Source organism: Somniosus microcephalus, chromosome 12, assembly GCF_052327205.1.
Source record: "Somniosus microcephalus isolate GS21.2 chromosome 12, FLI_Smic_1.0, whole genome shotgun sequence".
Taxonomy (NCBI): Eukaryota; Metazoa; Chordata; class Chondrichthyes; order Squaliformes; family Somniosidae; genus Somniosus; species Somniosus microcephalus.
In genome coordinates, this window is record NC_140998.1 from 73670795 (window position 1) to 73697132 (window position 26338).

Sequence of the window (26338 nt, forward strand, 5' to 3'; positions counted from 1 at the left end):
TTGTTTAGATTTAAGACCCTAGTTTCGGATTTAACTAAGTCACTTTCAAACTCAATATAAAATTCTATCATATTATGGTCACTCTTCCCTAAAGGCCCCTTTACTATAAGGTTATTAATTAACCCTTTCTCGTTGCACAATACTAGATCTAAAATAGCCTGTTCCCTAGTTGGTTCCTCAACATATTAATCTAGAAAACTGTCTTGCATACATTCCATGAATTCGTCCTCCACACTATTACTGTAAGTTTGTTTTGCCCAGTCTATATATAGATTGAAGTCCCCCATGATTACTGTATTACCCTTATTACATGCACCTCTAATTTCCTGATTTATACTCCGCCCTACATTACAGCTACTGTTTGGGGGCCTATAAACAACTCCCACCAATGTTTTCTGCCCCTTGCTGTTTCTTAGCTCCACCCAAACTGATTCTACTTCTTGATTTTTCAGAGCTAAGATCCTTTCTCTCTACTGTCTTTATCTCATCTTTTATTATCAGGGCTACCCCTCCTCCTTTTCCATTTTGCCTATCTGTTCTAAAAGTTATATATCCTGGAATATTTAGTTCCCAACCTTGGCCACTCCCAAATGGCTATTAGATCAAACCTGTTAATTTATGTCTGCGCTATTAATTCATCCATTTTTTTTGTGAATGCTTTGCACATTCAGATATAGTGCCTTTAGCTTTGACTTATTTCTCTCTTTTCCTGATGTCACCTTAGTCAATGATGCCTTATTACCCTTGTTTCTCTGTCCCTTCCTGACCCACTCTGCTTGTTTTTACCCAAAGCTCTACTCTGTTCTGGAGCCTTGACATTTCTCTCGCTGCTTTTAAATTTACTCTTTCCTGAATCCTCCCACCCTCCGCCCACTTCCCCCCCCCCCCCCCCCCCCCCCCCTCATTGGTTTAAAGCCCTGTCTACTGCCCTAGTTATTCGGTTCGCCAGGACACTGGTCCCAGCCCGGTTTAAGTGGAGCCCATCCCTCTTTCCCCAGTACTGGTGCCAGTGCCCCATGAACTGAAACCCCCTTCCTCCCACACCACTCTTTGAACCATGCATTTAACCCTCTAATCTGTTTGTCCCTATGCCAATTTGTGCGTGGCTCAGGTAATAATCCAGAGATTATTACCTTTGAGGTTCTGCTTTTTAATTTGGATCCTAGCTCCTCAAACTCCCTCAGCAGAACCTTATTCTACCTATGTCGTTGGTTCCTATGTGGACCACGACAACTGGGTTGTCCCCCCTTCCACTCCAAGTTCTTCTCTAGCCATGAGGAGATGTCTTTAACCCTGGCACTGGGCAGGCAACACAACCTTCAGAGCTCTCAGTCGCGGCTGCAGAGAACAGTATCTATCCCCCTGACTATACTGTTCCCTACCACAACTACATTCCCTTTCACTCCCCCCACTTGAATGGCCTCCTGCACCATGGTGCCATGGTCAGCTTGCTCATCCATCCTACAGGCTTTTCCCTCATCCACACAGGCAGCAAGAACCTCATACCTGTTGGACAAGTGCAAAGGCTGAGGCTCCTCTAGCACTGCACCTGGGGTCCCCTTATCTGCCTGAGTTGCAGTCACACCCTCCTGTCCCTGACCACTAACCAGACCTGTACCACTACCTAACCTAAGGGACGTGACTGCCTCCTGGATCAAAGTGTCCAGGTAACTCTCCCCCTCCCTGATGCCCCGCAATGTCTGCACCTCAGACTCTAGCTCAAAAACTCTGAGCTGAAGTTCCTCAAGCTGCAGGCACTTACTGCAAACGTGGTTGTCCGGGATCACAATGTTCTCCACAAACTCCCACATGCTGCAGTTGTGGCACACCACTTGCACTGCCATACCTATATGGCCTTGATTTATTTAATTAAATTACATTTAATTTGTAATTAGATAAATTAGTTTATAGTGTAGTTTCCTGACTACTTGATCTAGATTAATACTTTAATTAAATATCTACCTGTAACACTAAGCACTACAAGTAATGTAGGCAAAAAGCAACAACTCCTTCTCTCTCTTCTCTGAATTCTCACTTTCCAAATTCCCAACCAAAGCACTCTGTTCAAGTCCACTCCGCTTCTGTTAACTACAGTTTTCAAAGTTTTAAAATTCTATGTTAAAATCAAAATCTTAAACTAAATTACACTTTTTACAGCTTCTACTTACCCAATGCTTAACAGAAATTCCCACTCTTTCCAAATTCCCAACCAAAGCACTCTGTTCAAGTCCACTCCGTTCTGTGCAGACCGTAGGAGCACACATAGAGTACCAATATACTAGTTGCCTGCTATACGTACTTGCAGCTCATAACTACTTAAAGGGCATGGAAAGTCTGGGATCGGTACTTTTTGTTTAAAACATTTCTTAGTTTTATAGAAAAAAATAATGGACTTGCCATAATTTTTTAAACGTCAATTTTATTGCTGGCATGGAGACCCAGTAGGGCTACCATCCTGGTACTCCTCAGACATGGAAACTCTTCATGTAAGTGATGTAAATATAAAGGGAATAATTTGAACAAAAAATATACCTACCCTTGAAGTTTGTTTTCCTTTAATCAGCATGTAGTCTTACTCCAGGGTAGATAGGGAAAGCAGACCACATATTCCTTCACTAGTTTTGTCACTAATGCTATAACTTTGGAACGGAGCACTGTCTGTCTTCTCCTCATGGTGGTGTTCTCACTTTCGTAGGTCAGCTGAGCCCTGATGAAACTTGCCATGTAAATAGTTGTAGAACTGTTGAATGAAATTCAAACAATAAGTGGCTCAAGTTCTTTTCCCTGATTAAGCTCATATTTCTTGCTTTGAAACTGATGCAGACTTTCTCTGGGGAGGGTGAAGAAGACTAGTATTTCATTTTAGTTTAAAAATATTTTTTAAAAAGGAAGAAATATTTCATCTCTATTAACTAACCCTCTGGTTTGTGACATCAGTGGAGATTAAGCTTTGTTCTATTGTCTGCTGGCTTTTGTCACTGGAGACTTGCCCATTGACATCAGTTAGTGAGTTGTAGTAAAAACTCTCTTCACTTGCCTGCTTTTCAGTTGATTTCAATCAACATTGTAGATCACGGGTAATAAATATTTAAGAACCAAAGATATTTGTTTAAACTAACGGTAAGAATTCGGTGTATTTACTGATAATTTTAATAAGCTAAAAGCCAGCAGGTATTCAAGCTTCATAACCAGTGAAATCTGATACACAGCCAGTTGTCCCAGGTTTTCACCTCTGTACTGTGGATTTTCCCGTCTTTTAGTATCTCCCACGACAGCCACAGGGACAAGAAATTATCTAGCGGTTGCATTAAGAAGACCCTTAATATCTCATTTGAAGCAACAGTATTGAGTTAAGGTCAGCCCCTCAAATATAAATTCTATTCCATGGATCTTTTTCTGGCGAGAGATATCCGCTAAAGCAGCATTAGTGCCAGTTAATCTATTGCCTGATACGTTTTGTAAATGCTAAATATTTGGACCACCTTAAAATTAAACATCAGGAAAATAGTTCTATTAATAAGGTTATCTGCATAAAGTGTGAAAAATAATCAATCCGTCATGTTGGTATAAATTCTGTACTTTTAAAAAAAAAAAAGGTACATAGAGTGACTTTTTGCGGTTGTAATCTCATTTCTGGGCTCAGATGACAATTATAACCTGATTGATGAAATTAATATAGTACATTGCTGACTGCAGTTTAATAAATGACTACAGGCTTATCGATATCGCAGCCGCAGGAAAATTTCATTTTCCATAATGTGATGTCACTCGATCAATGTTGATAAAGCATTGCTGACAGTTTTATAAAATAGGGGAAACAAGAAGTTCTTGTACAGAAACAGCTCAATTTCAAATTACTGTATTCTTGGCATTGATTCAAAACTCCAAACCAAAGAAGGTACTGCATTCTCTGCTGCATCAAGCTATGAGCCTGGCTGCATACTTTGTAACATGGTAACAAGACAGAGAAGGCCTCACCGCCCCCTCTCCCCCATCTCTGTAACCTTCTCCAGCCCTACAACACTCCAAGATGTTCCTCCAAATCTGGCCTCTTGTGCATCCCCACTCCTTTTCATCCTGCCATTGACGGCCATGCCTTAAGCCGTCTAGGCCCTATGCTCTGGAATTCTCTCCCTAAATCTCTCCTCTTCACCTATCTCTCATTCTTTAAGACCCTCCTTAAAACCAACCTCTTTGGCCAAGATTTTGGCCACCCTTCCTAATATCTCGTACCTTGGCTCAGTATCCCATTATTTTCCTTGCACTTCTGCGAAGCACCTTCTGTCTTAATGCCACTATAGAAATGCAAGTGGTTGATGTTAGCATATTATGTCCAGTTCAAAAAAATCGCAGCAATGCAAAATCTGATTTTGTGCTTCCAAGCTTGGGCTGTGCCGAGAGAGAGCATTTTGAGTTTTAGAACATTTGGGCGAAATCCTGGCTAGAAGTCTGTTGTTGCTTTCATGCTGGGGCTTTCTTAGTTTGGATTCTGGGAGACCAATGTTGTGAGCCAGTTCCCATTGTTTATATCACTAAATCTAACTCCCTTGTACTAGTGTCAGGATTGTAAGACCACACAAACCTGTCTATGATTTTGCCGCTGGAAAAATGAAGCTGGATTTAGTAGTGTAAACATTGGGAGCCAGCTCATGGAAACCAATCTCCCAGAATCTAATTTAAACAAGTGCCAGTCACGATTGGTTATGGTAATGGGAGCACTTAGAGTTAACAAATGTAGGAATTATTTTGGCACATCATTAAAGTGTGTATTGGCACATTATTATACTGTATTGGTTTCATTGTGATTTGTTTTTCCTTAATAAATTTGTAAGCAGATGCTACATGTGTCTACTTAAAAACTTTCGTTAACATTAAATGCCACTATTCTGTATTTCAGACTCAGCCAAGATTTAGCCAAAGATTTGGCAATCCTTGCTAGGGAGATTCATGATGTGGCAGGAGATGGAGATTCTTTTAGTTCATTACCACCTACATCTACCCTTGGTGCCACAATTTCAGCCAGGGAAGAGGTAAGATCACAGTTTTAAACTACTTCCAATATGCTCTAGCAGAGATTCAGATAAGTATATTAAAGATATATGCAGCAACAGAAGTCATTTGAATCATTAAGACTACCCCATTGTATGATTTAAATTTGGAGAGTCGTTAGATTTGTAACTAGGAAGAAGATAAATGATTTGAAAAGCATAAATACAAAAGTATTTGCACATGGCTTTCAGAAACACAGTACAAATTATGCAAAGCCTTTACTAATTTTCACCTGCTAAAGTATGTTATACTTCTCACTCAGATACTTTTGTGCGGCACTATCTTTTTGTAATACTCAATATAGACTGTTTAAATTTATTCACTGGGAAATAAACAAGTACAGATGTTGCAAGTAGAAGCTATGGAAATCCTATTTTTTTTTCTGCATTGAAAACAAATTAATAATGAAGCTGAGTTGAGTCTGCATACCACAAAACAAATCTGAATCAGAAGCATTTTGGTCAACTTTGCTCATTTACAATGAAACTTTTGCAGGTAGTTTGCTAACATTAAAGAATTTATAGTGTGGGGGGCTTTTATATAATTCCTGACTGAAAAACCACATGGGGTACTTTTATTTACAAGATGTTTGTCTTACTTGCTTTACTGTTGAAGCTTTTCCAGTATGAAGAGTTAAAGCTACTTCATAGTCTGTCGGCAACGTTCCCTCTAAGCTACGCGGCTGTGCAACTGTTTGCCGGTCCCACGCAATGTTAAGTTTTGCGTATGCGCGAAACTGTGAATGAGCCGCGCAGTACCTTAAAGGGGCCACGCACCCAAAAAAAAATTAGAGGCAACATTGTCAGTTACGTTTTGCACAGATGTATCAGACTTTTAGACAATTTGGTTCCTTTCGAGTCTTTTTACTGCTAAACGTTGATAGAAGTTCTAATCAAATAATATGTTATCTGTTATTTCATTTTTCTTAAACCCAGATTCCAAAATCATCATCACGGACATCCCATAAATCACAGGTGCATCATTTAGTTTCCATCTTTCATTTTAGGACATGTGATTTCATATATGTTTACGCACTTAAAACGCACATCGTTAAACTAAGATTTTAAATGTAGTTTACGCATTTTTTTAGTTGGTGCAGCACATTCCTGAAGCAAGTCTGAACTTTCAGAAGGTTCCCCCAGAATCTTCAGGAATTAAGAAAGATTTGGATCAAAATATGAATGATAGCAAAGATCCAGATTCAAAAAGAAGAAGCTGGAACAGAGAAGAGGTTGTCTATGTTTTCTTTTATATTTGAGAAATGCCATGAGTTACCTTTGTTTCTCAGAAGTGTGGGTACATCATTTTAAAGTAACTACGATAGCAATGGACTAATTTGTAAGGCACTGTAAAGCTAACTATAATGTTTATTACAAGCAAATGTGTCATCATAAAATGTACATTGCATGAAGCTTTAAATGTTTTGTAAATGTTACATCAGTGCAACCTATATCCGCAATCTACTTTATTGAAACAAATGGAATTAGTTATAAAGCGCTGGTTCGGCCACAACTGGAGTATTGCATCCAGTTCTGGTCACCACACTTTAGGAAGGATGTGAAGGCCCTTGAGAGGGTGCAGAGGAGATTTACCTGAATGGTTCCAGGGATGGAGGATCTTGGCTACAAGGACAGGTTGGAGAAGCTGGATTTGTTTTCATTAGAGCAAAGGAGGTTGAGGGGTGAGTTGATAGAGGTGTACAAGATTATGATGGGTTTGGATAGGCTAGATGGGGAAAGGCTGTTCCCACTAGTTGATGGTACAAAGACTAGGGAACACAGATTTAAGGATTTAGGCAAGAGATGCACGGAGGATGTGAGGAAAAACTTTTTTATGCAGCGAGTGGTGAGGACCTGGAACTCGCTGCCGAACGGAAGTGGTGGAAGCGGAGACACTCAATGTGTTCAAGGGGAGACTGGATAGGCACTTGAGGGAAATAAACTTGCAGGGCTACGGTATAGAGCGGGGAAATGGGACTGACTGTATTGCTCTACAGAGAGCCGGCACGGACTCGATGGGCCGAATGGCCTCCTTCTGTGCCGTTGTGACTCTATGGGGGAGAAATTCGGTATCGGCCCGTTTGGGCGCAATTATTGGTCGGGTGCAAAGTTTAGCGCCTGGCGCTAATTATCGCATCCGACTGCAAACTTGGCTTCTGTCGCCACTGGAGGTGATTGGAGCGCTAAATCAGGCGCTACACACCTCTCAAGGTGCTAACACCAAGGAGCGAGACGCTATCTCAGAGCGCTGGCAAAGCTCAGGTGATGTCAGTCAGCAATGGAGCACAGACACACTGGCGCCGGCCAGTTCTTAAAGGGGAGGGTCGATCTTGCTCTCCATCCACACCCTGCTCATTGCAGCCTTGAATCTCGACCTGGAGAGACCTGTACATCAAATCTGCTGGAAAAAACAATGGAGAGGCCCAGGCAAAGAGCTCGGAGTGCAGTCCCCATAGTCTCTTCTAAATCGATGCAAGGAAGGCAAATCAAAATGAACCTGCAAAGTGCTGCTCAGTACCCAAAATTCCTTCACACAGCGTTGAATCTTTCCAGAAGAGTCTCTCTCTCTCTCTCTCTGTCTCAGAATGCGTGGTGCAAAAATGTCGTTGACAAAAAAAGGCAGGAAGCGGTCGCCTTTAAATAGCGCTCCCCCAGTCACTTCCTGACTGCAAAACGTTTCCCTCAACCTGTCGTTGCTAGCGACAGGCGGAAAGGCAGGGGGCGCCACTCAATATCCAGTCCGGGACATTGCACGCTCGACTGACTTCACGATTTGCGGGCACTGCAAGTTTATTTCCCTCAAGTGCCTATCCAGTCTCCCCTTGAAAACAGAGTGTCTCCGCTTCCACCACTTCCGTCGCCCTCTTAGGGCGCTAACTGGAGGCGCAAAGCAACCGAATTTTTCCCCCTATGACATACGCCAGAGAAGTGTAGAATGAGTTTATAGTTTATATATGCTAGTGTGTACAGACCTGATTCAAGTATACAGAAGACATTGATTTACTTTGTGGAAAATTGTATCAGAGAATCATAGAATAGTACAGCACAGAAGGAGGCCATTCAGCCCATCAAGTCTGCGTTGGCTCTTTCGAAGAGCAATCTAGTTTGTCCCAGTCCCTGGCTCTTTCCCCATATCCCTGCAATTTTTTTTCTTTCAAGTATTTATTCAATTCCCTTTTGAAAGCTACTGTTGAATCTGTTTGCACCACCCTATCAGGCAGTGCATTCTAAATCCTAACCACTCATATAAAAAAGTTTTTCCTCGGGTTGTCAAGGTTCTTTTGCCAATCACCTTAAATCTCTGCCCTCTGGTTATCGACCCTTCAGCCATTGGAAACAGCTTCTCTTATTTACTCTATCTAAGCCCTTCATGATTTTAAACACCTCTCTTAGCCTTCTCTGCTCTAAGGAGAACAACACCAGCTTCTTCAGTCTATCCACGTAACTGAAATCCCTCATCCCTGGAACCATTCTAGTTAATCTCTTTATCCTCTCCAAAGGCTTCACATCCTTCCTAAAGTGTGGTGCCCAGAATTGGACACAACACTAGAGCTGGGGCCGAACTAGTGTCTTATATAGGTTTAGTGTAACTGTCTGGATTTTGTACTCTGCCTCTATTTATAAAGCCCAGAATCCCAAATGCTTTATGAACAGATTTGTTAATCTGTCCTGCCACCTTTAAAGAGTTGTGTGCAAATACACACAGGTCTCCCTGTTCGTGCACCCGCTTTAAAATTGTACCATTTAACTTGTCTGTCTTCATTCTTCCTATCAAAATGTATCACCTCACACGCTTCTGTTTTCATCCGCCACGTGTCCGCACATTCCATCAGCCTGTCTATGTCCTCTTGAAGTCTATTACTATCTTTCTCACTGTTTGCTACACATCCAAGTTTCGTGTCATCTGCAGATTTTGAAATTGGACCCTGTACCCCAAATCCAAGCCATTAATGTCTATCAAAAACAGCAGTGGCCCTACTACTGAACCCTGGTGAAAACTACTCTATACCTCCCTCCAGTCCGAAAAACAGCAGTTCACCATACAATAGCAAAATACTGCGGCTGCTGGAAATCTGAAATAACAACAGAAAGTGCTGGAAACACTCAGCAGGCCAGGCAGCATCGAGGAGTGGAGAGGGAGTTCTTTCCTCCCCTCCTCCCTGCCCCTGCTTAAAAATCTCTCCTCCCTAACCTTTTCCAGTTCTGACAAAGGGTTCGACCCGAAACATTGACTCTGTTTCTCCTCGCCTCTGTTGTTATAGCAGTTCACCATAACTCTGTTTTCTATCCCTTTGCCAATTTTGTATCCATGCTGCTACTGCCCCTTTATCCCATGGGCTTTAATTTTGCTAACAAGCCTATTATGTGGTACTTTACGAAACATCTTTTGAAAGTCCAATACACAACATCAACTGCAACTGCTGTCATTCACCCTCTTTGTTACCTCATACAAGTTATGGTATTCAGGACATATTGAAAGGTGCTCGAGTGATTTATAAAATTGATCTAACACTGTGATTCTAAAACTAACAATATTACAATGATAAAGCTGCTTGTAAGTCGGGAGTAGCTTTATTAATACAATACTAATCCCATACTACACAAGTCAACACTTAACTTCACAAAAAAAAAGACTTTTTTGATTTTTGCGCTCAGCAGGTGAGGGATGCTAGTACAGAGCATTGGGATGTGTATAACATGGTTAGATGCAGGCTGAATATTTACTTTGCCCTGGCTATTTGACTCCGCTCCAACCTCAGCATCTCCAACTACACAGTTTACCATTTCCCACACCAACCATCTGGTGGCCACCAAGTGTCAATTAATACCAAATTAGGGACAGTTTGCTCCTATGGTCACCATGAACTGGATTGAGGTTATCCAGACTCGCATCACTTGGGACCTTTATAGCCAGCAGACAGAGTATATTTGAATTCCAAAAATTTGGGCTGGATTTTAACATGGGTCATGAAAACTACTCCATGTCAGAAGTAACTTTATTATTGTAATAACGCCCTTCTACAAAAATGCACACTTAACATACCATTTTGATTTAATGTTTTTCATCCATCTTTTCTGTCCCCATTCTCCTATTTATTTCTGCCTAATATCTTTATACTATCTATTCTAAACCTTGTCAAAACAAACCTTCAGAAAACTACTTGGCCCAGATTTTGCGGGGCATCTCATGGCATGCTCCGTTAGTCAGACTTACAGTTGCATGTTTTGATTTTTTTTTTAATGTGACCATAAAGTTGCTGGAAGTGTGAGCTGATAATGGTGTGGCAAGGGCAACGGGGAATCTGGGACCTTGGCAAACAACAGGACCACCCGTGTATCTCCTTAACCAATGAGATTAAAGGATTGAGAAATAAGTAGAGAAAGGGCTGAGAAGGAGGATAAGTTCGAGTGGGTGAATTCGATGTCAAATCAGGTATAGAAAGAGAGATAAAGAGAGGGAAAGAAAGATTAAGAGTGAGATAAAAGAAACTAAAACAATTCACAACCTGAAGGAATGAGACTCTACACATTATTATTTACTTTCTGGGCAAGAGATGTTGATTGGCAGTCATTAACAATTACCATGTTATAAGGGTACTTATGCTGTTAATTACTAGACTTAACTTTCTGTGGTAAGTTTACTGGGCAATTAATGTGCAAATGCAACAACTTCATGAAAATCACGGGGGTTAAGCCGAGATGCTGTTTTCGCGAAGCTAACGGCGAATCGGCCAGCAACTTGCGGTGATTCACAATTCATGGGGTTGCTCTTCCTTGCCACAAGTTGCTGGCTGATTTACGCATTAATAATGTTGTGTGTCGTTCAGATGCCGTTATTTTTTTAAGCAAAACCTGGCCCATAATCTTTTGTTTTGAGTCTTCTGGGATCCCATCATCCATTTTGGGGATGGGATCCAAGTACAACAAGATGACCTTTGGCTGGAAACTGGCTTCAATGGCTATTTTATTAGGGCTAAATAGGGCCTAGTACTGTGGAGTTTGTATCATGACATGACTGTAGTCATGACCAGGTCATTCCTGAATGTGATTTTATTGCATGACAGAGAGTTATGTATTCAAGAGCACAGATAGTGTGATTACATTCCGATGAGGTAACTTTATTGGAAGTGCATCAAATGTTAATAGCACTAAAATTAAGTCATGCTTCTAATCATTAGTTAATGTTGGAGGATTTCTATGCCAGCATGGAAAACAATGTTTAGTTTATTTGCTGAATGTCTGATTATTTAAGAAATGCTCTCTGGGTTTTCAATGTCTAATTCTACATTTCTGTTTAGTATTAGAAATTTACATATTCCTTTTAATTCCCTCATTTCACTTAAGCAAGAGAGATTGTGTTATAGAACTTCCACATGAATACCATACCTTTTTAACTGTTCAAATTTAATTGAGTAAATTTTAATTCTGTTCAACATCTAAGTGGCATTCCCAAATTTTAAAATATCCTTCAAGCGTAAAGCAAGTCTGAAATACTTAATTTGTTTTTTACACTCCTTATCCGAGAGATTAAAATAACTTATAGTTTAACACCACCTATATACCATAGAACTGCAATTAAATGTCATTCTCTCAGATTGAGAAGTGTTGAGGACAAATAAATTGGTAAGAATTAATCATCTGCTCTAGAAAATGGTCATATGCTTAGTGCTAGTGCAAAACGTAGACTTAAGAAGGACTTACAAGTAGAACCCAATTTTGTGACTAGAGCACAATTGTACTACCACAAAATTGATCCATTTCAAAAAATAGTTGACTATTTTCCAATTACTTTTTTTTGTAGATTTTGAATTATTTCCTCAACCTTCTGAGATTTTTTGACATGATTTTTTATTTATCAAGGAGGTTATATAAGTATATTTTGACGCACTGTACATACAGGTGAACACATTTAGGATTATTGGTATGGTTGCGCACTCACTGGGAACTGAATATTTTAGGGTGCCTTGGTAATTTGATGAATCCCAAAGGTTTGGCTGAGTCAGGGGGATATCAAGGTTCCTGCCTACCTGCAGGGTAGGGTTGCTGCTCTTTGAGGGGTGGTGAGAAGGTGTCAATAATTTGTCATTCCATTGTATTCTAGTTGTGTAGGCTATCAGGAAATGATTGCACACTTCCTGGTATCCTTTGAGTTGGCATATGTTTCACCCATATGTTTGTTGTGGGTAAAAATGCATATTGCAGCCAGCATTTGTTTGCTCTTCAGTAATAAGGCCCAGCAGGCATAGGCCTGGGTTCTGCAGAGATTGAGAGCTGTACTGTATGTAGCTTCTCCGACTGCTTTCTTGAATGCGGTCACAAGACAAAAATGTAGGCAATAATTTGTGCTACTGGCCACAGTTCCTCCAGCCCATACCCCCATAGCGAAGGCATGGAATCTGTAAAGAATCTGTAGGGTGCAGTATGTTCAGAGTATTATCTTGAACTAGCCCTCATGCATTCAGTTGCAGGTGTTAACTTTACATTTGGATTGTATCTGTCATTATAATACCCTTGTTAGATATCTTAAAAGCTACACAGGGCATTTTAAGAAGCTATTCTGAATATATAAAACCCTTATCAAACTAAAACTAACCTATAGTTCCTGATAACTGCAATATTTTCTCTTTCAATTATGTGACTGATATTGAATGTTTTAGTTTAAGGCAAGAACACATACTGAGCATGTGTCACATTTTAGGTCATACTAGATAACTTGATGTGGAACTCGGTATCCCAGCTGTCACAGTTTATAAGAGAAAATATGGAGCAAACTGCAGCAAAAATAAAGTGAGTAAATTACTGACATTTTTGGTGGTTTATGATTATGAATGTTAAAGTATTTGTTCTATGAAGTTGTAGATAATTATACTCCAAACTTCTCCACAACATTTGTTTTTGTGACTGGAAGCCTGTGTCCAGTGCGGTACCGCAGGGATCGGTGCTGGGTCCCTAGCTGTTTATGGTCTACATTAATGATTTGGATGTGAATGTGAAAGGTATGATCAGTAAGTTCGCAGATGACGCGAAAATTGGTGGGGTGATAAATAGCGAGGAGGGTAGCCGCAGTCTGCAGGACGATATAGATGGGTTGGTCAGATGGGCGGAACAGTGGCTAATGGAATTTAATCCTGAAAAGTGTGAGGTGATGCATTTTGGAGGGACTAACAAGGCAAGGGAATACACAATGAATGGTAAGACCCTAGGAAAGACAGAGGATCAGAGGGACCTTGGTGTGCATGTACATAGATCCCTGAAGGCAGCAGAACAGGTGGATAAGGTGGTTAAAAAGGCATATGGGATACTTGCCTTCATTAGCCGAGGCATAGAATATAAGAGCAGGGAGGTTATGATGGAGCTGTACAAAACGCTGGTTAGGCCACAGCTGGAATACTGTGTGCCGTTCTGGTCACCACACTATAGGAAGGATGTGATTGCTTTGGAGAGGGTGCAGAGGAGATTCATCAGGGTGTTACCTGGGCTGGAGTGCTTCAGCTATGAAGAAAGACTGGACAGGCTGGGGTTGTTTTCCTTGGAGCAGAGAAGGCTGAGGGGGGACCTGATTGAGGTGTACAAAATTATGAGGGGCATAGATAGGGTAGATAAAAAGGAACTTTTTCCCTTAGTAGAGGGGTCAATAACAAGGGGGCATAGATTCAAGGTAAGGGGCAGGAGGTTTAGAGGGGATTTGAGGAAGAACTTTTTCACCCAGAGGGTGGTTGGAATCTGGAACTCACTGCCTGAAAGGGTGGTAGAGGCAGGAACCCTCACAACTTTCAAGAAGCATTTGGATGAGCACTTGAAATGCCATAGCATACAAGGCTACGGACCAAATGCTGGAAAATGGGATAAGATTAGACAGGGCTTGATGGCCGGCGTGGACGCGATGGGCCGAAGGGCCTCTTTCTGTGCTGTATAACTCTATGACTCTAACGTGATGATAAAGCATGATACTGTTGAATAATCTTGTAGGCAGTATTGAGGTTAGACTGGATAAAGCAGTCATTACCCTGCTGTCTGTATGGTTCTTTAGTGTAGATTATTTTTACGTATTTCTAACTTGCAATAGAAAATTGAGAAGAGGGAAAGTTGTGACTTCAACAAGCCATAAACAATAGGCTGTCCTTCAGTTATTTTTTCATAGTTATTCCCTTACAAAGTTACAATGTGACAGTTCCTGAAGCTTATGTATTGTAAGAACTGTGGTGTGCTGTATGGGTAGTTCAGTAATTCACACACTTACTAGCAGAAATTGTACTATGATCCCCCACTGATGCGGATTTAAAGGTGACTCTTTCAAGTGGAGTTATTGTAATCTCTTATTGTTGAGGCTGCCGCGGAACACGAATGGAGGCCGAACCGATCTGAGGAACACATGGCTTTTTATTACATTCTCTTGAGAGATGGCTGCCCCAGCTCTTCTCTCTGCTAAACCCGAAAACAGAATGAGGGCGACGCCCGCTCCTTTGTCATGCCTTAAAGGCAGCATGCTTCTTAAAGGCAAGGTGCCCGATTTATTGTCCACGGACGGAAAAGTGGATTGCGCCCGTTTAGGTGGCGATCCGCCACATTATACTTATTTGACACATTTTCCTGTTTTCTTTTCCAAATCTCAATGATTTCCATGAATGGTCAGTGTTGGGAGAGACACCTGAGTGAAGCAGAATATGGTCCTTCCCTCAACCAGTTTTTGGCCCTCCGTAGACCAGACTGAAGCTGGCAAATGTCCTGTTCTCCTCTTCCCCCTCCCTATTTGGGTGGTTGGTCTTAATAAGGATAGGAATTGGTGGTGGGGGGGATGAAATTTGACTTCAGTGGTAGCATAAAATGGGCAATACATCCAACTCAATTTTTTTTTCCATTGAAGACAATGGAAGCTAGCCTCGTCTGAAACTCCAGTTTTATACCCACTGTTGGGCCAACTTGTTAAATTTCTTTGCACCTGCACTTGCACATCATTTTACGATGGGATAGTTTTTAGTACTGGTATGTACTAACATATTGTGAAAATGTTGACTTGTAAAGTTTTATAATTCCTATATATTGATACTATTAATTCCTCGTGTAAAAGTTATCTGTTATTTGCTTTTAGAATTCTGTTCCAGAACAAGGACAGAAACTGGGAAGAAATTGAGGCCAAAATAAATTCTGAAAATGAAGTGCCAATTCTCAAAACATCAAATAAGGTAATCTTATAAAAATGTAACTTTCTGTTTTCATCTTTGCTCTTAACCGTTTTATGCTTATGCACTACTTCAGAGGAATAGCTGAAGCAAGGTTTTGCCTCTTGTCAGTGTTGCTAGCCTCTTCATATTCTGGGTTCCAGCCTCATTTTCATACTGCATTTGTTCCCATTTATTTCCTGCCTGTGCCTTCCTGCTCTTCTGAAGATGTTGACTCCTTCCTACAAGGATCAGCTAACTAAGCACAGAATGTTGATCAAACCTGTGACCTTTTCTATTCTGTAGGATTCAGTTGCTTGCTGCTTTAATCAACAAACTATCAGGGGAACGCCTAATGCTGCATATTAAAGAACTAGTATACGATAATTAAAATCCGTTTATAAAAAAAAAAATCAGTGATTAATGGGTAATTGTTCCCTAACAAACATTGTTGCCTGTTTTAAAAAAAAAAACTGAGACAGAACTGGTCATTTCTACAATATAAATCTGATTTTATATATAAAAGGAATGGCAAAAATAGCTAAATATGGTAGGGAACTTTATAGGAAAAGGAGTGAGTAAGCTATGTAAGTTAATTTAAACACAATTATTCACATGCTGAGATTATGAAAAGACTAGTCTATAATAGTCTGTTTTCCTTGGAGCTGGGTTTGTTTTCCTTGGAACAGAGGAGGCTGAGGGGAGACCTTATTGAGGTGTATAAAATTATGAGGGGCATAGATAAAGTGGATAGAAAGGACCTATTTCCCTTAGCAGAGGGGTCAAAAACCAGGGGGCACCAATTTAAAGTAATTGGTGAAAGGTTTAGAGGGGATTTGAGGGGAAATTTCTTCACCCAGAGGGTTGTGGGGGTCTGGAACTCACTGCCTGAAAGGGTGGTAGAGGCAGGAACCCTAACCGCATTTAAAAAGTACTTGGATGTGCACTTGGGATGCTGTAACCTGCAGGGCTACGGACCAAGAGCTGGGAAGTGGGATTAGGCTGGATAGCTCTTTGTTGGCAGGCGTGGACACAGTGGGCCGTAATGGCCTCCTTCCGTGCTGTAACTTTCTATGATTCTATAATGAACTATGTTTGTAAGATTAAATGTTTCCTCTTTTTTAATTGGTTTGAGTAGACTCTGCATCCCGTTAGGGTAATGTCACATTATTTATTTTACTCTTGTAAAGTCATAATGGTCAGGGCATAACTATACTAATTTCTGTAATATAAAGAAAGTAAAGAAAAATATTAGAACTGTTTTATCACTGTCCATTATACAGACATGGTTGTTGCATAGAATTATGTAAAATCTACAGCACAGAAACAGCCCAACTAGTGTATGCAGTGTTTATGCTCCATATAGGATACTCATTCCTCTGCTATATCCTCCCTAGTTTCCTTGAGTATCCATGAGTGCAATCCATCTGGACCCAGGGTTTTGTCCTCAAGTCTGTCTGGTATCATCTTTCTTTCTGTCCTAACTTGTAATATCCCTCCTAACTTCTTCTACTGTTGTCATTTCTTCTTTGTTGATTAGGGCTATTTTAGTGTCATTTAAAAAAAAAAAAAATCAGACACACACTTTGATTAGGATCATTTTTAATTGTTAAATGCATTAAACTTCCGTATTTATCTATAAATCACCACTGTTTCTCGAATATGTATTGTAAGACCTTGCATGTGTCAGAAACAAAACTGACCCAACCTTCTAACCTATACAATTGGAATGTAGATTACAATGAGTAATCCCTCCAAAATATTTCTGATATCCTAATCCCAATTCAAAAATATCATTTAGATGTCCCTTTTTGTACCAAAAAATGTTCTGATTGTTAACTTCACTTTTTCTATTCTAGGAAATATCTTCTATTTTTAAAGACTTGAGAAGAGTTCAGAAACAATTAGATGGTTAGTAAAATTAATTTAAGCTCTTGATGTAATTGATGGTTTGCTATGTTAACTAATTGATTTTTCTTCCATCAACTGTCATTCATGGAGAGAGGTTATTTAACTAGTTCACGAGCTGTCTTAAACATAGCCAACCTGATGCACAGATCAGTGTTATGTAATGTATAAAGCATATGTAATTGCCTTTCTTCAGAAACAAATTTTCTATATTGCAAGTGGTGTAGATGCACTAATATATCTGTTATTTCACAGTAATCAATACAATCATAGATCCTGATGGATCTCTGGATGCCTTGACTGCTAATCAAATCTCGCCAAGTTCTGCTTCAGCCATGAACATGAAAGAAAGGACTGCTAATACTGTGGTCTCCTCAAAGGATTTGCCAAAATCATCAGCACAGTTACTGAAGGAGTATGCCCACCAAGGCTCTAAACCATCCCAGATGTCTTCAGACGCGGACAGCATTGACTCTGACTCTGAGTGCAATACTCAATATACCATGGTTGAGCCAAATATGGAAGATACAGTCACTATGCTTTGAAAGAACGATGTTTTGTTTTGGCCATTATTTGACCAGTGTGCATTGTCATAGTTGCTATGTGAGGGTTGTTGTGAAAAAGCTGTATAGAATAATGTTGTAAGTGACTGATATATTGCACAAAAAAGCTTATCGGAAAAATGGAAGTTAGCAAAAAAGATTATTTTACTTAGGCTGCGTAACACTTTAGCAACATACATTCACCATCGAGGCAAGGTACAATATGATTGAAACTGAGAAGAGCATTTCAGTTTTAGGCCGAGCTGTGCCATTTGAATACTATACAACATTATCATGCACTGAAGAACATGCACAGGTTGTATTTTTGCATGCCAGGTTTCAGCACAAACTTAATGATTGAACAATGGCTGCATATTTAGCAAGTTGTTGCATTCTTAGTTTCTTGCTTTTTTATATCATAATGTTATGACATGGACAGTCTAATATTTAACTCACAGTGGTGGTTTAAATATTGATTAAAATATTCTGTAAGGGAGAAATTAGTCATTTTCCCCATATCAAATCTTTACCTGCTTTCTTGTACACTTATGTAATAGGTGACTAGCTGTTTTCGGGTCAAGTTGTGGTATTCTTTTGTCACATCAGTACTATGCATGCTTAAGGTTTTGTAACCCTTTTATGATGGTGAGCAGGCTTTAATTTTGAGAAATGAAATCCATCCACATCACTTCAGTGATAAAACAATTCTAAAACTTCCAAGCAGTTTTCTAATTTAAAATGTAACTAATTCAATCAAACATGGCTTATCCAGCAAGTCAATTCTGTAAGAGAGCAAAGCAGGCACATTCCAACTAGAAACAGTGATGCACAAATATATTTCATATCATATACTTTGAAATGTCAAGGTTTAACTAGCAAAAAACTGTACTAGGAACTATTTTCAATTGTGTCTGCTTAAAATGTGTTTTCTTTTAAATTTTTCTCCCACTAGCATGCTTAGTTTTGTTCCCTCACACTCTGTCCTTCTTCAGCTGGGAGGGCCCACTCTTTGGTCCATGAATTTATCCATAGTCATTGCTGCTGCAGCTGTCTTTGCTTAACTGGTAGCTTGCTTTATTGCACAACATGGCTTCTCTACTAATTTCTTGTGCCTACGATCACAGAACTCTCGTTGGGAAGAGTTTGCCTGAGTGACATTTGAAGTTTGGACAACCTCACATGAACATTTAGTACTGTAATACTAGAGCTATCACACTGTTCCAAAGTATCACATTTGGGAAATAACAAAAATTGATATTAATCTTGGAAAAGTTTCTTTTTTTAATTATGCTATGGAAGTATTTACTCTACTTTAATGGGCATAAGCACACAAGTTCTTATTAATACTTAGCATTTGTGTTCACAGAATCACAGAAACCCCACAGTGCAGATAGAGGCCATATCGGCCCATCGAGCCTGCACCGACGCATATCCCACCCGATCCCCGTAACCCCTACACCAACACATATCCCCACCCTATCCCCGTAACCCCACGTATTTAATCCCCCTAACACTAAGGGTCAATTTATCATAGCCAATCATCCTAACCCGCACATCTTTGGACTGTGGGAGGAAACCGGAGCACCCGGAGGAAACCCACGCACACGGGGAGAATGTGTAAACTCCACACAGACAGTCGCCCGAGGCCGGATTCGAACCCGGGTCCCTGGCGCTGTTGGTGAACTTTAGGAATTTAATGTGCTATCTCTAAAGCTGCTGAACTGCAAAGCACATTAAAATACCATCTATATGAAAAAATGAAAAGTACATTGGATTTTTATGCAGGAGAAAGATACAAAATGATCATAATTGGTTACAAATGTCTCAGGATGCCCTTCATGATGAACAGTATTGTTAATATATTGTGTAAACATCAGCAGCAAAGTTCTGTGATAGGTGGAATGATAATTTGTACATACACAAATACTTGTTACTGTGGCACAATTACTTAAAATGCTTGGTTCTTACGAAGTTTGTCATCATTACGGCAGATCAACCCACTTGAGACAATACTAGAGCCAAAGATCAAATGACATGCTCTTAGCTTTACACCTATATTTTTTTTAATCAGTCTGCCTCACAAATCAGTTGATTTAACGGGACTTCCAAAGGTTTATGGAACAGTTCTTGCAGTAATTATGCATACCAGGTACTAGGACATAGTAACTGAATAGATGAGAGTGTGAGACTACCTATAGTGCACAACATAGAAAATATGAACATATATATGGTATCTGTGTACTCTATGGATTTTGCATGTCTGTCAATCCCTATATGTATGCTGCATATATGCTGTATCAAGGTAAGTTTGTCGACTTGCCATGGTATAGCAGCTGTTATTAGAGAGTAGGAGCAAGTTATTTTGGTGGCGTGGAAGGCAACAGTTATTGGTGTCTAATCTTTTACATGTGTACAGCAACTATATATGTATGATGTGGATTTCCCACCCACCACCACCTCTCTCTCCAGTGTGTAGCCTGTGTTCTGCGCTTACCAACGTTACCTTTTATGTAGTGTGTACTGTGGGAACCTGTGAGGCATGAGTATACTAATACAAGAAGCCATTATGTGGTGGGTGGTGCATTTAAAGTGCTGGGTGGTGTTGCCTTTTATATTTTCCATCTTCTACTTGCAGTCAGGGTATAATTTTAAATAGTGACAAAGTAGTGGAGGTTTATTGTTCAAGCCTTGGTTCCTTTTTGATTTTATGTGCAGCAAATATTTAGATGCTTTCCTGTTGGATTAAAAAAACCACAATGTAGCCTTTTAGGCTTGGTCCTGATTTGACTGTTTGAATGCTCACAGTAAGCACAGTGACTTTATGGGGGGAAAAATTGTCAGCTGCTTTAAATGAAAAAATATCGATACTAGTAGCGTGAGACTATTGCAGCAGTATCTGAACATATTTAATGTATGTTGCTAAAGAAACAGTGTCTCTTGTTCCATCATTTAAATTTTATGGGGACTTTGCCATTTTAATAGTTGACTGATTACAATTTTGCCAAGCAATCTGGAAGAACTGGAGTGAGAAGTAGATAGCTGAAATGATCAGTTGGTTTAAAAGTCAGACTGTAGTATGCTTACACTAGATTTTCACAAATGCAGGAAAATGTAATTCTTTCACTATTACTGTGCTCTGTTCATAAGTAGTGTCCTGTGCTGAATTGTCTAAGCACTTGTTGCTAGCCTGCTGATACTGTTTCTTTTCTTCAGTGGCTCATTTATTATTTTGCTTGTAACAAACTGTATTTACATGAGAAATGCAAACCGTGCAGCTTTTTATTTCCAGCTGGATCGTGCCATTTTTGTACTATTGTATTTCTGTACGCTCTCCAGCTTTCAATTTGGTGTATATTTCACTGTTTGCAGTTATATAAAGCTGAATATTTTCAGCTTTCTTCCATTTTTGGCCAGTTTCAAAGGTGTAATTTATTTTGTTGCCTTATAATGAATGACATGTGTAAATTTTGTTAGGATGAAAGTATTTCTGATTTTTTAAAATTGTTTTGCACATCATAGTATAATTTTGAATTACTATTTAATTTTTCCATGGAAGTTGATTATAATAAACCAATCTTCATAGCAGTGAAATGTTTGTGTCATGGTAATCCATGTTAATGAGCATTATAATGTTATACTGACAACACTACAGAAGGAAACATTTTAGCAGTTATAATAAAAATAGAGATCTCTATCTCTCCCATGTTCATTTTATTATTACCACATTAACCTGTCACTGCCTGAGAACTGGGACTGGTTTGCATTTGTTTTCAATATCTTAAATTGTAGTACACACACATCGTTTCAGGGGTTGGTCACCCCGCAGCGTAAGTGTGTGCAGGCAGAGAGGGAATGGGTGACCATCAGACAGATAAGGAGGACCAGGCAGTTAGTGCAGGAGTCCCCTGAGTGCAACTCACTCATACTGCTGAGGGCGATGGTTCCTCTGGGAAGTACAGCCAGAGCCATGTATACGGCACCACGGGTGGCTCAGCTGTACGGTGGGGGGGGGGGGGGGGAGGTGGGAGGTGGGTGGCGGGTGGTGGAGGAAGAAGACCGCGAAAACAATAGTAATGAGATATTCGATAGGGGAACAGACGGGCGTTTCTGTGGCCGCAGACGTGATTCCAGGATGGTATGTTGCCTCCCTGGTGCCAGGGTTGAAGATGTCACAGTGGCTACAGAACATTCTGAGGGAGGAGGGTGAACAGCCAGAGGTTGTGGTCCATATCGGTATCAATGACAGGTAGAAAGAGGGATGAGGTCCTGCAAGCAGACTTTAAGGAGCTAGGAAAGAGATTAAAAAGCAGGACCTTAAAGGTAGTAATCTCCAGATTGCTCCCAGTACCACGAGCTTAGTGAGTCTAGAAATAGGAGGATAGAGCAGATGAATGCATGGCTGGAGAGATGGTGCAGGAGGGAGGGCTTTAGATTCCTGGGCCATTGGGACTGGTTCTCAGGGAGGTGGGACTTCTACAGGCCGGACGGGTTGCACCTCAACAGAGCTGGAACCAATGTCCTCACGGGGGGGGGGGGGGGGGGGGGGGTTGCTAATGCTGTTGGGGAGGGTTTAAGCTAATTTGACAGGGGGATGGGCACCAGGATGTAGCATTAGAAAGGAGAAACAAGGTGCACAAAAGGATTGGGAGAGACGGTATAGTACGGTATTGGGTGGGGTCAGACTAAGAATACAAGAAGGTCTAAGAGGTTTAGTGCATGTGTGTAAATGCACAAAGCATAGTAAATAAGGTTAGTGAGCTGCAGGTGCAAATAGCCACATGGGAATATGATGTTGTGGCGATAACGGAGACCTGGCTCAAAAAAGGACAGGATTGGGTACTAAATATTCCTGGATATAAGGTATTCAGGAAAGATAGGGAAGGAAAGAAAGGAGGTGGGGTGGCAGTATTGATTAAGGAGAATATTACAGTGCTGAAGAGAGTAAGTCCTGGAGGGGTCAAGGACAGAATCTACTTGGTTAGAGTTAAACAATAGAGGTGCCATTACACTACTAAGTATATTCTATAGACCACCTACTAGTGGGAAGGATATAGAGGAGCAAATTTGCAGGGAAATTAGAGAGATGTAACCAATGCGGCACCACGAGTGGCTCAGCTGTACGGGGATGGGAAGAAGACCGGGAAAGCAATAATAAGAGATTCGATAGGGGAACAGATGGGCGTTTCTGTGGACCACAGTAGTGATAATGGGGGGACTTCAACTATCCTAGTATAGACTGGGATAGTAATTGTGTAAAGAGCAGAGAGGGGGAAGAATTTCTGCAGTGTGTGTTCAGGAGAACTTTCTTGATCAATACACTTCCAGCCCGACGAGGAAGGAGGCATTGCTGGATCTGGTTCTGGGGAATGAAGTGGAGCAAGTGTCAGGGGAACATTTAGGGAACGGTGATCATAGTATAAGGGTTAGTTTAGCTAAGCTATGGAAAAAGGACTGGGAGCAATCTGGAGTAAAAATACTTAATTGGAGGAGGGTCAATTTCAGTGGGTTGAGAATGGATCTGGCCTGGGTAAATTGGAATCAAAGATTGGCAGGCAAAACTGTAATTGAACAATGGGCTGCCTTTAAAGAGGAGATGGTTTGGGTACAGTCAAGGTACATTCTCACGAGGGAGAAAGGTAGGGCAAACAAAGTCAGATCTCCCTGGATGACGAAAGAGATAGAGAGTGAGATGATGCAGAAAAAGGGTGCGCATGACAGATGTACAGTTCAGAATACAAGTGAGAACCAGGCTGAAAATAGAAACTTGAGGGGAAGTGAAAAAGGAAATAAGAGGGGCAAAGAGAGAGTATGAGAATAGATTGGCAGCGAGCATAAAAGGGAATCCAAAAGTCTTCTATAGGCATATATAAGTAATAAATGGGTAGTAAGAGGAGGGGTGGGGTAGGTTTGGGACCAAAATGGAGACCTACGCATGGAGGCAGACGGCATAGCTGAGGTACTAAATGAATACTTTGGCAGCATCTTCTTCCTTGGTAAAGACAGATGCAAAGTCATAGTGAAAGAGGGGGTAGTTGAGATACTGGATGGGAACCAAAGGCGACATGAAAAACTTTTTTATGCAGCGAATGATTAGGATTTGGAATGCACTGCCTGAAAGGGTGGTGGAGGCAGATTCAATTGTGGCTTTCAAAAGGGAATTGGATAAGTACCTGAAGGAAAAAAAATTACAGCGCTACGGGGAAAGGGTGGGGGAGTGGAACTAGCTGAAGTGCTCTTGCAGAGAGCCGGCACAGGCCGAATGGCCTCCTTCTGTGCTGTAACCATTCTATGATTCTACAAGCCTATTTGCAGTAATTGGGGAGAGGAAAATTGCACTAGAGAGTGCTTAAAGTGGCTTAATACCCTTTTTAGAAGGTTTATGTCTCCAACAAACCTAGCTACTGACATCCTAGGGCATGTGTCATGTAGAGCTGAGTGCAGTTTGAACAGAGTGCTGCAAGTTGGGTAAGTCAGGGAGTCTTAACTGGTTGCTAAAATCAAACTTTTGTTTGTTTCACATTTACTGTTTGTTTAAAATCTAAATTTCCCAGCTTTAAGCAGGGTTATGAAGGGATATACAAGGCCTACAATTCAGAGCAGCTGAAGGCAGTTAATTAGGGAAACTAGATTAAACTGGTTCTCCTATAGCTGGGCTCAGCAAGTCTCCTTTCAGGGCCTATAAAACAGGCTTTGAAGTGCGATTTTGCACTGTGTGTGGTTTGAACAGAGTGCTGCGAGTTGGGTGAGTCGGAGTTAGCTGAGGAGTGGACGGAGGAGCTCCCTTGCTTTGCCTTTGTTTTTCCTAACTTTTCACCCTGTAGGAATTGGTTCTTACTGTACACCAAGGAAAGAGTCCGAGAGCAGGAGCAGTCAAATAACAACAACTGCGAAACCGCTAAAGTGACGTTGCAACCAGGGAAGGAGCTGATTGGTAAGTAGGACCTGGTGAGTATTTCTACAGTCCAGTCGTTAAAGTAAAAGTAAGGTCTCTAGTTTAGAGTAAGTAGTGTTTAAAGGGAAGTAAGGTCCCTAGTGTATTTAATATTCTTTAATTTAAAGGAAGTAAAGGGAGTAAATTAAGGGTAGGACATGGCAGGGCAGCTCGGCACTGTGGAGTGCTCCTCCAGTGCTATATGGGAAGTCAGGGACACTTTCAGTGGCAAACACGTGCAGGAAGTGTCTCCAGCTGCAGCTACTCGAAATCCGCGTTTCGGAGCTGGAGCTGCGGCTGGAGTCATTGTGGAGCATCTGCGAAGCTGAGATCTTCGTGGATAGCACGTTTAATGAGGTGGTCACACCGCAGGTAAAGAGTGCACAGGCAGACAGGAAATGGGTGACCGCCAGACAGAGCAAAAGAACTAGGAAGGTAGTGCAGGAGTCCTCTGGGTCCATCTCCCTCTCCGACAGATTTTCCGTTTTGGATACTGTTGGGGGAGATGGTTTCTCAGGGGAATGTAGCAAGAGCCAAGTCCGTGGCACTACGAGTGGCTTAGCTGCACCGGAGAGGAGGAAAAAGAGTGGGAGAGCAATAGTGATGGGGGATTCTATCGTAAGGGAAACAGATAGACATTTCTGTGGCCACAGACGTGACTCCAGGATGGTATGTTGCCTCCCTGGTGCCAGGGTCAAGGATGTCACTGAATGGCTCAGGGCATTCTGAAGGGGGAGGGCAAACAGTCAGAGGCTATGGTTCATATTGGTACCAACGACATGGGTTGAAAGAGGGATGAGGTCCTGCAACAAGAATTTAGGGAGCTAGGTAGCAGATTAAAAAGCAGGACCTCAAAGGTTGTAATCTCTGGATTAGTCCTGGTGCCATGTGCTAGTGAGTAGAGGAATAGGAGGATAGAGCAGATGGATGTGTGGCTAAAGAGTTGGTGCAGGAGGGAGGGCTTTAGTTTCCTGGGTCTGCTTCTGGGGAAGGTGGGACCTGTACAAGTCGGATGGTTTGCACCTGAACCGGAACGGGACCAACATCCTTGCGGGGAGATTTGCTGGTACTGTTGGGGGTGGGGGGGGTGGTATTTAAACTAACTTAGCAGGGGGATGGGATACGGAGTGGAGCTATAGTAGGGGGTGATGCACAGCCAAATATAGAGGGAAAAAAACAAGTCAGCCTGGAAGGCAGAGCAAATATGTAACGGCACAAGGGAGTATGGCAAGTCTGGATGGCATTTATTTTAATGCAAGGAGTCTTGCGAGTAAGGCAGATGAACTGAAGTTGTTGATGAACACATGGGAGTATGATATTGTTGTTATCACAGACATGGTTGAGGGAGGGGCAGGACTGACAGCTCAATATTCTGGGGTATAGAATCTTCAGGCGAGAGAGAGGGGGGTGTAAAAGAGGAGGGGGTGTCGCAATATTAATCAAGGAGTCAATTACTGCTGTAAGGAGGGATGATATCTTAGCAGGTTCCTCTAATGAGGCCATATGGGTAGAACTTAAAAACAAAAAGGGGGCAAGTGCTTTGCTGGGAGTGTACTATAGGCCCCCAAATAGTCAGGGGGAGATAGAGGAATAGATATGTAGGCAAATCTCAGCGAAGTGTAGAAATTATGGGGTAGTAATAGGGGATTTCAACTTCCCCAATATTAACTGGGATAGTCAGAGTGTGAAAGGCTTAAAGGGTGCGGAATTCTTAAAGAGCATCCAGGAGAGCTTCTTGCGCCAGCATGT

General features: G+C 41.2%; 1 protein-coding gene across 3 annotated transcripts in view; it reads left to right on the forward strand.

Moving 5' to 3' along the window:
- The window catches only part of LOC147109304 (centrosomal protein of 170 kDa protein B-like), an 87725-nt gene extending 66369 nt beyond the window's left edge, over positions 1-21356 (forward strand). Inside the window, exons 14-20 of one of the 3 annotated variants that reach the window (XM_086003118.1) lie at positions 4898-5030; positions 5985-6023; positions 6140-6280; positions 12748-12836; positions 15139-15232; positions 17068-17119; positions 17372-21356. In XM_086003118.1, coding sequence (XP_085859244.1) covers positions 4898-5030; positions 5985-6023; positions 6140-6280; positions 12748-12836; positions 15139-15232; positions 17068-17119; positions 17372-17661 — 838 coding nt within the window. In that variant the 3' untranslated portion in view covers positions 17662-21356. The remainder of the gene's footprint in view (positions 1-4897; positions 5031-5984; positions 6024-6139; positions 6281-12747; positions 12837-15138; positions 15233-17067; positions 17120-17371) is intronic. The other 2 variants (XM_086003119.1, XM_086003120.1) reach the window with 2 other exon arrangements.
- Positions 21357-26338: the final 4982 nt, after the last annotated feature.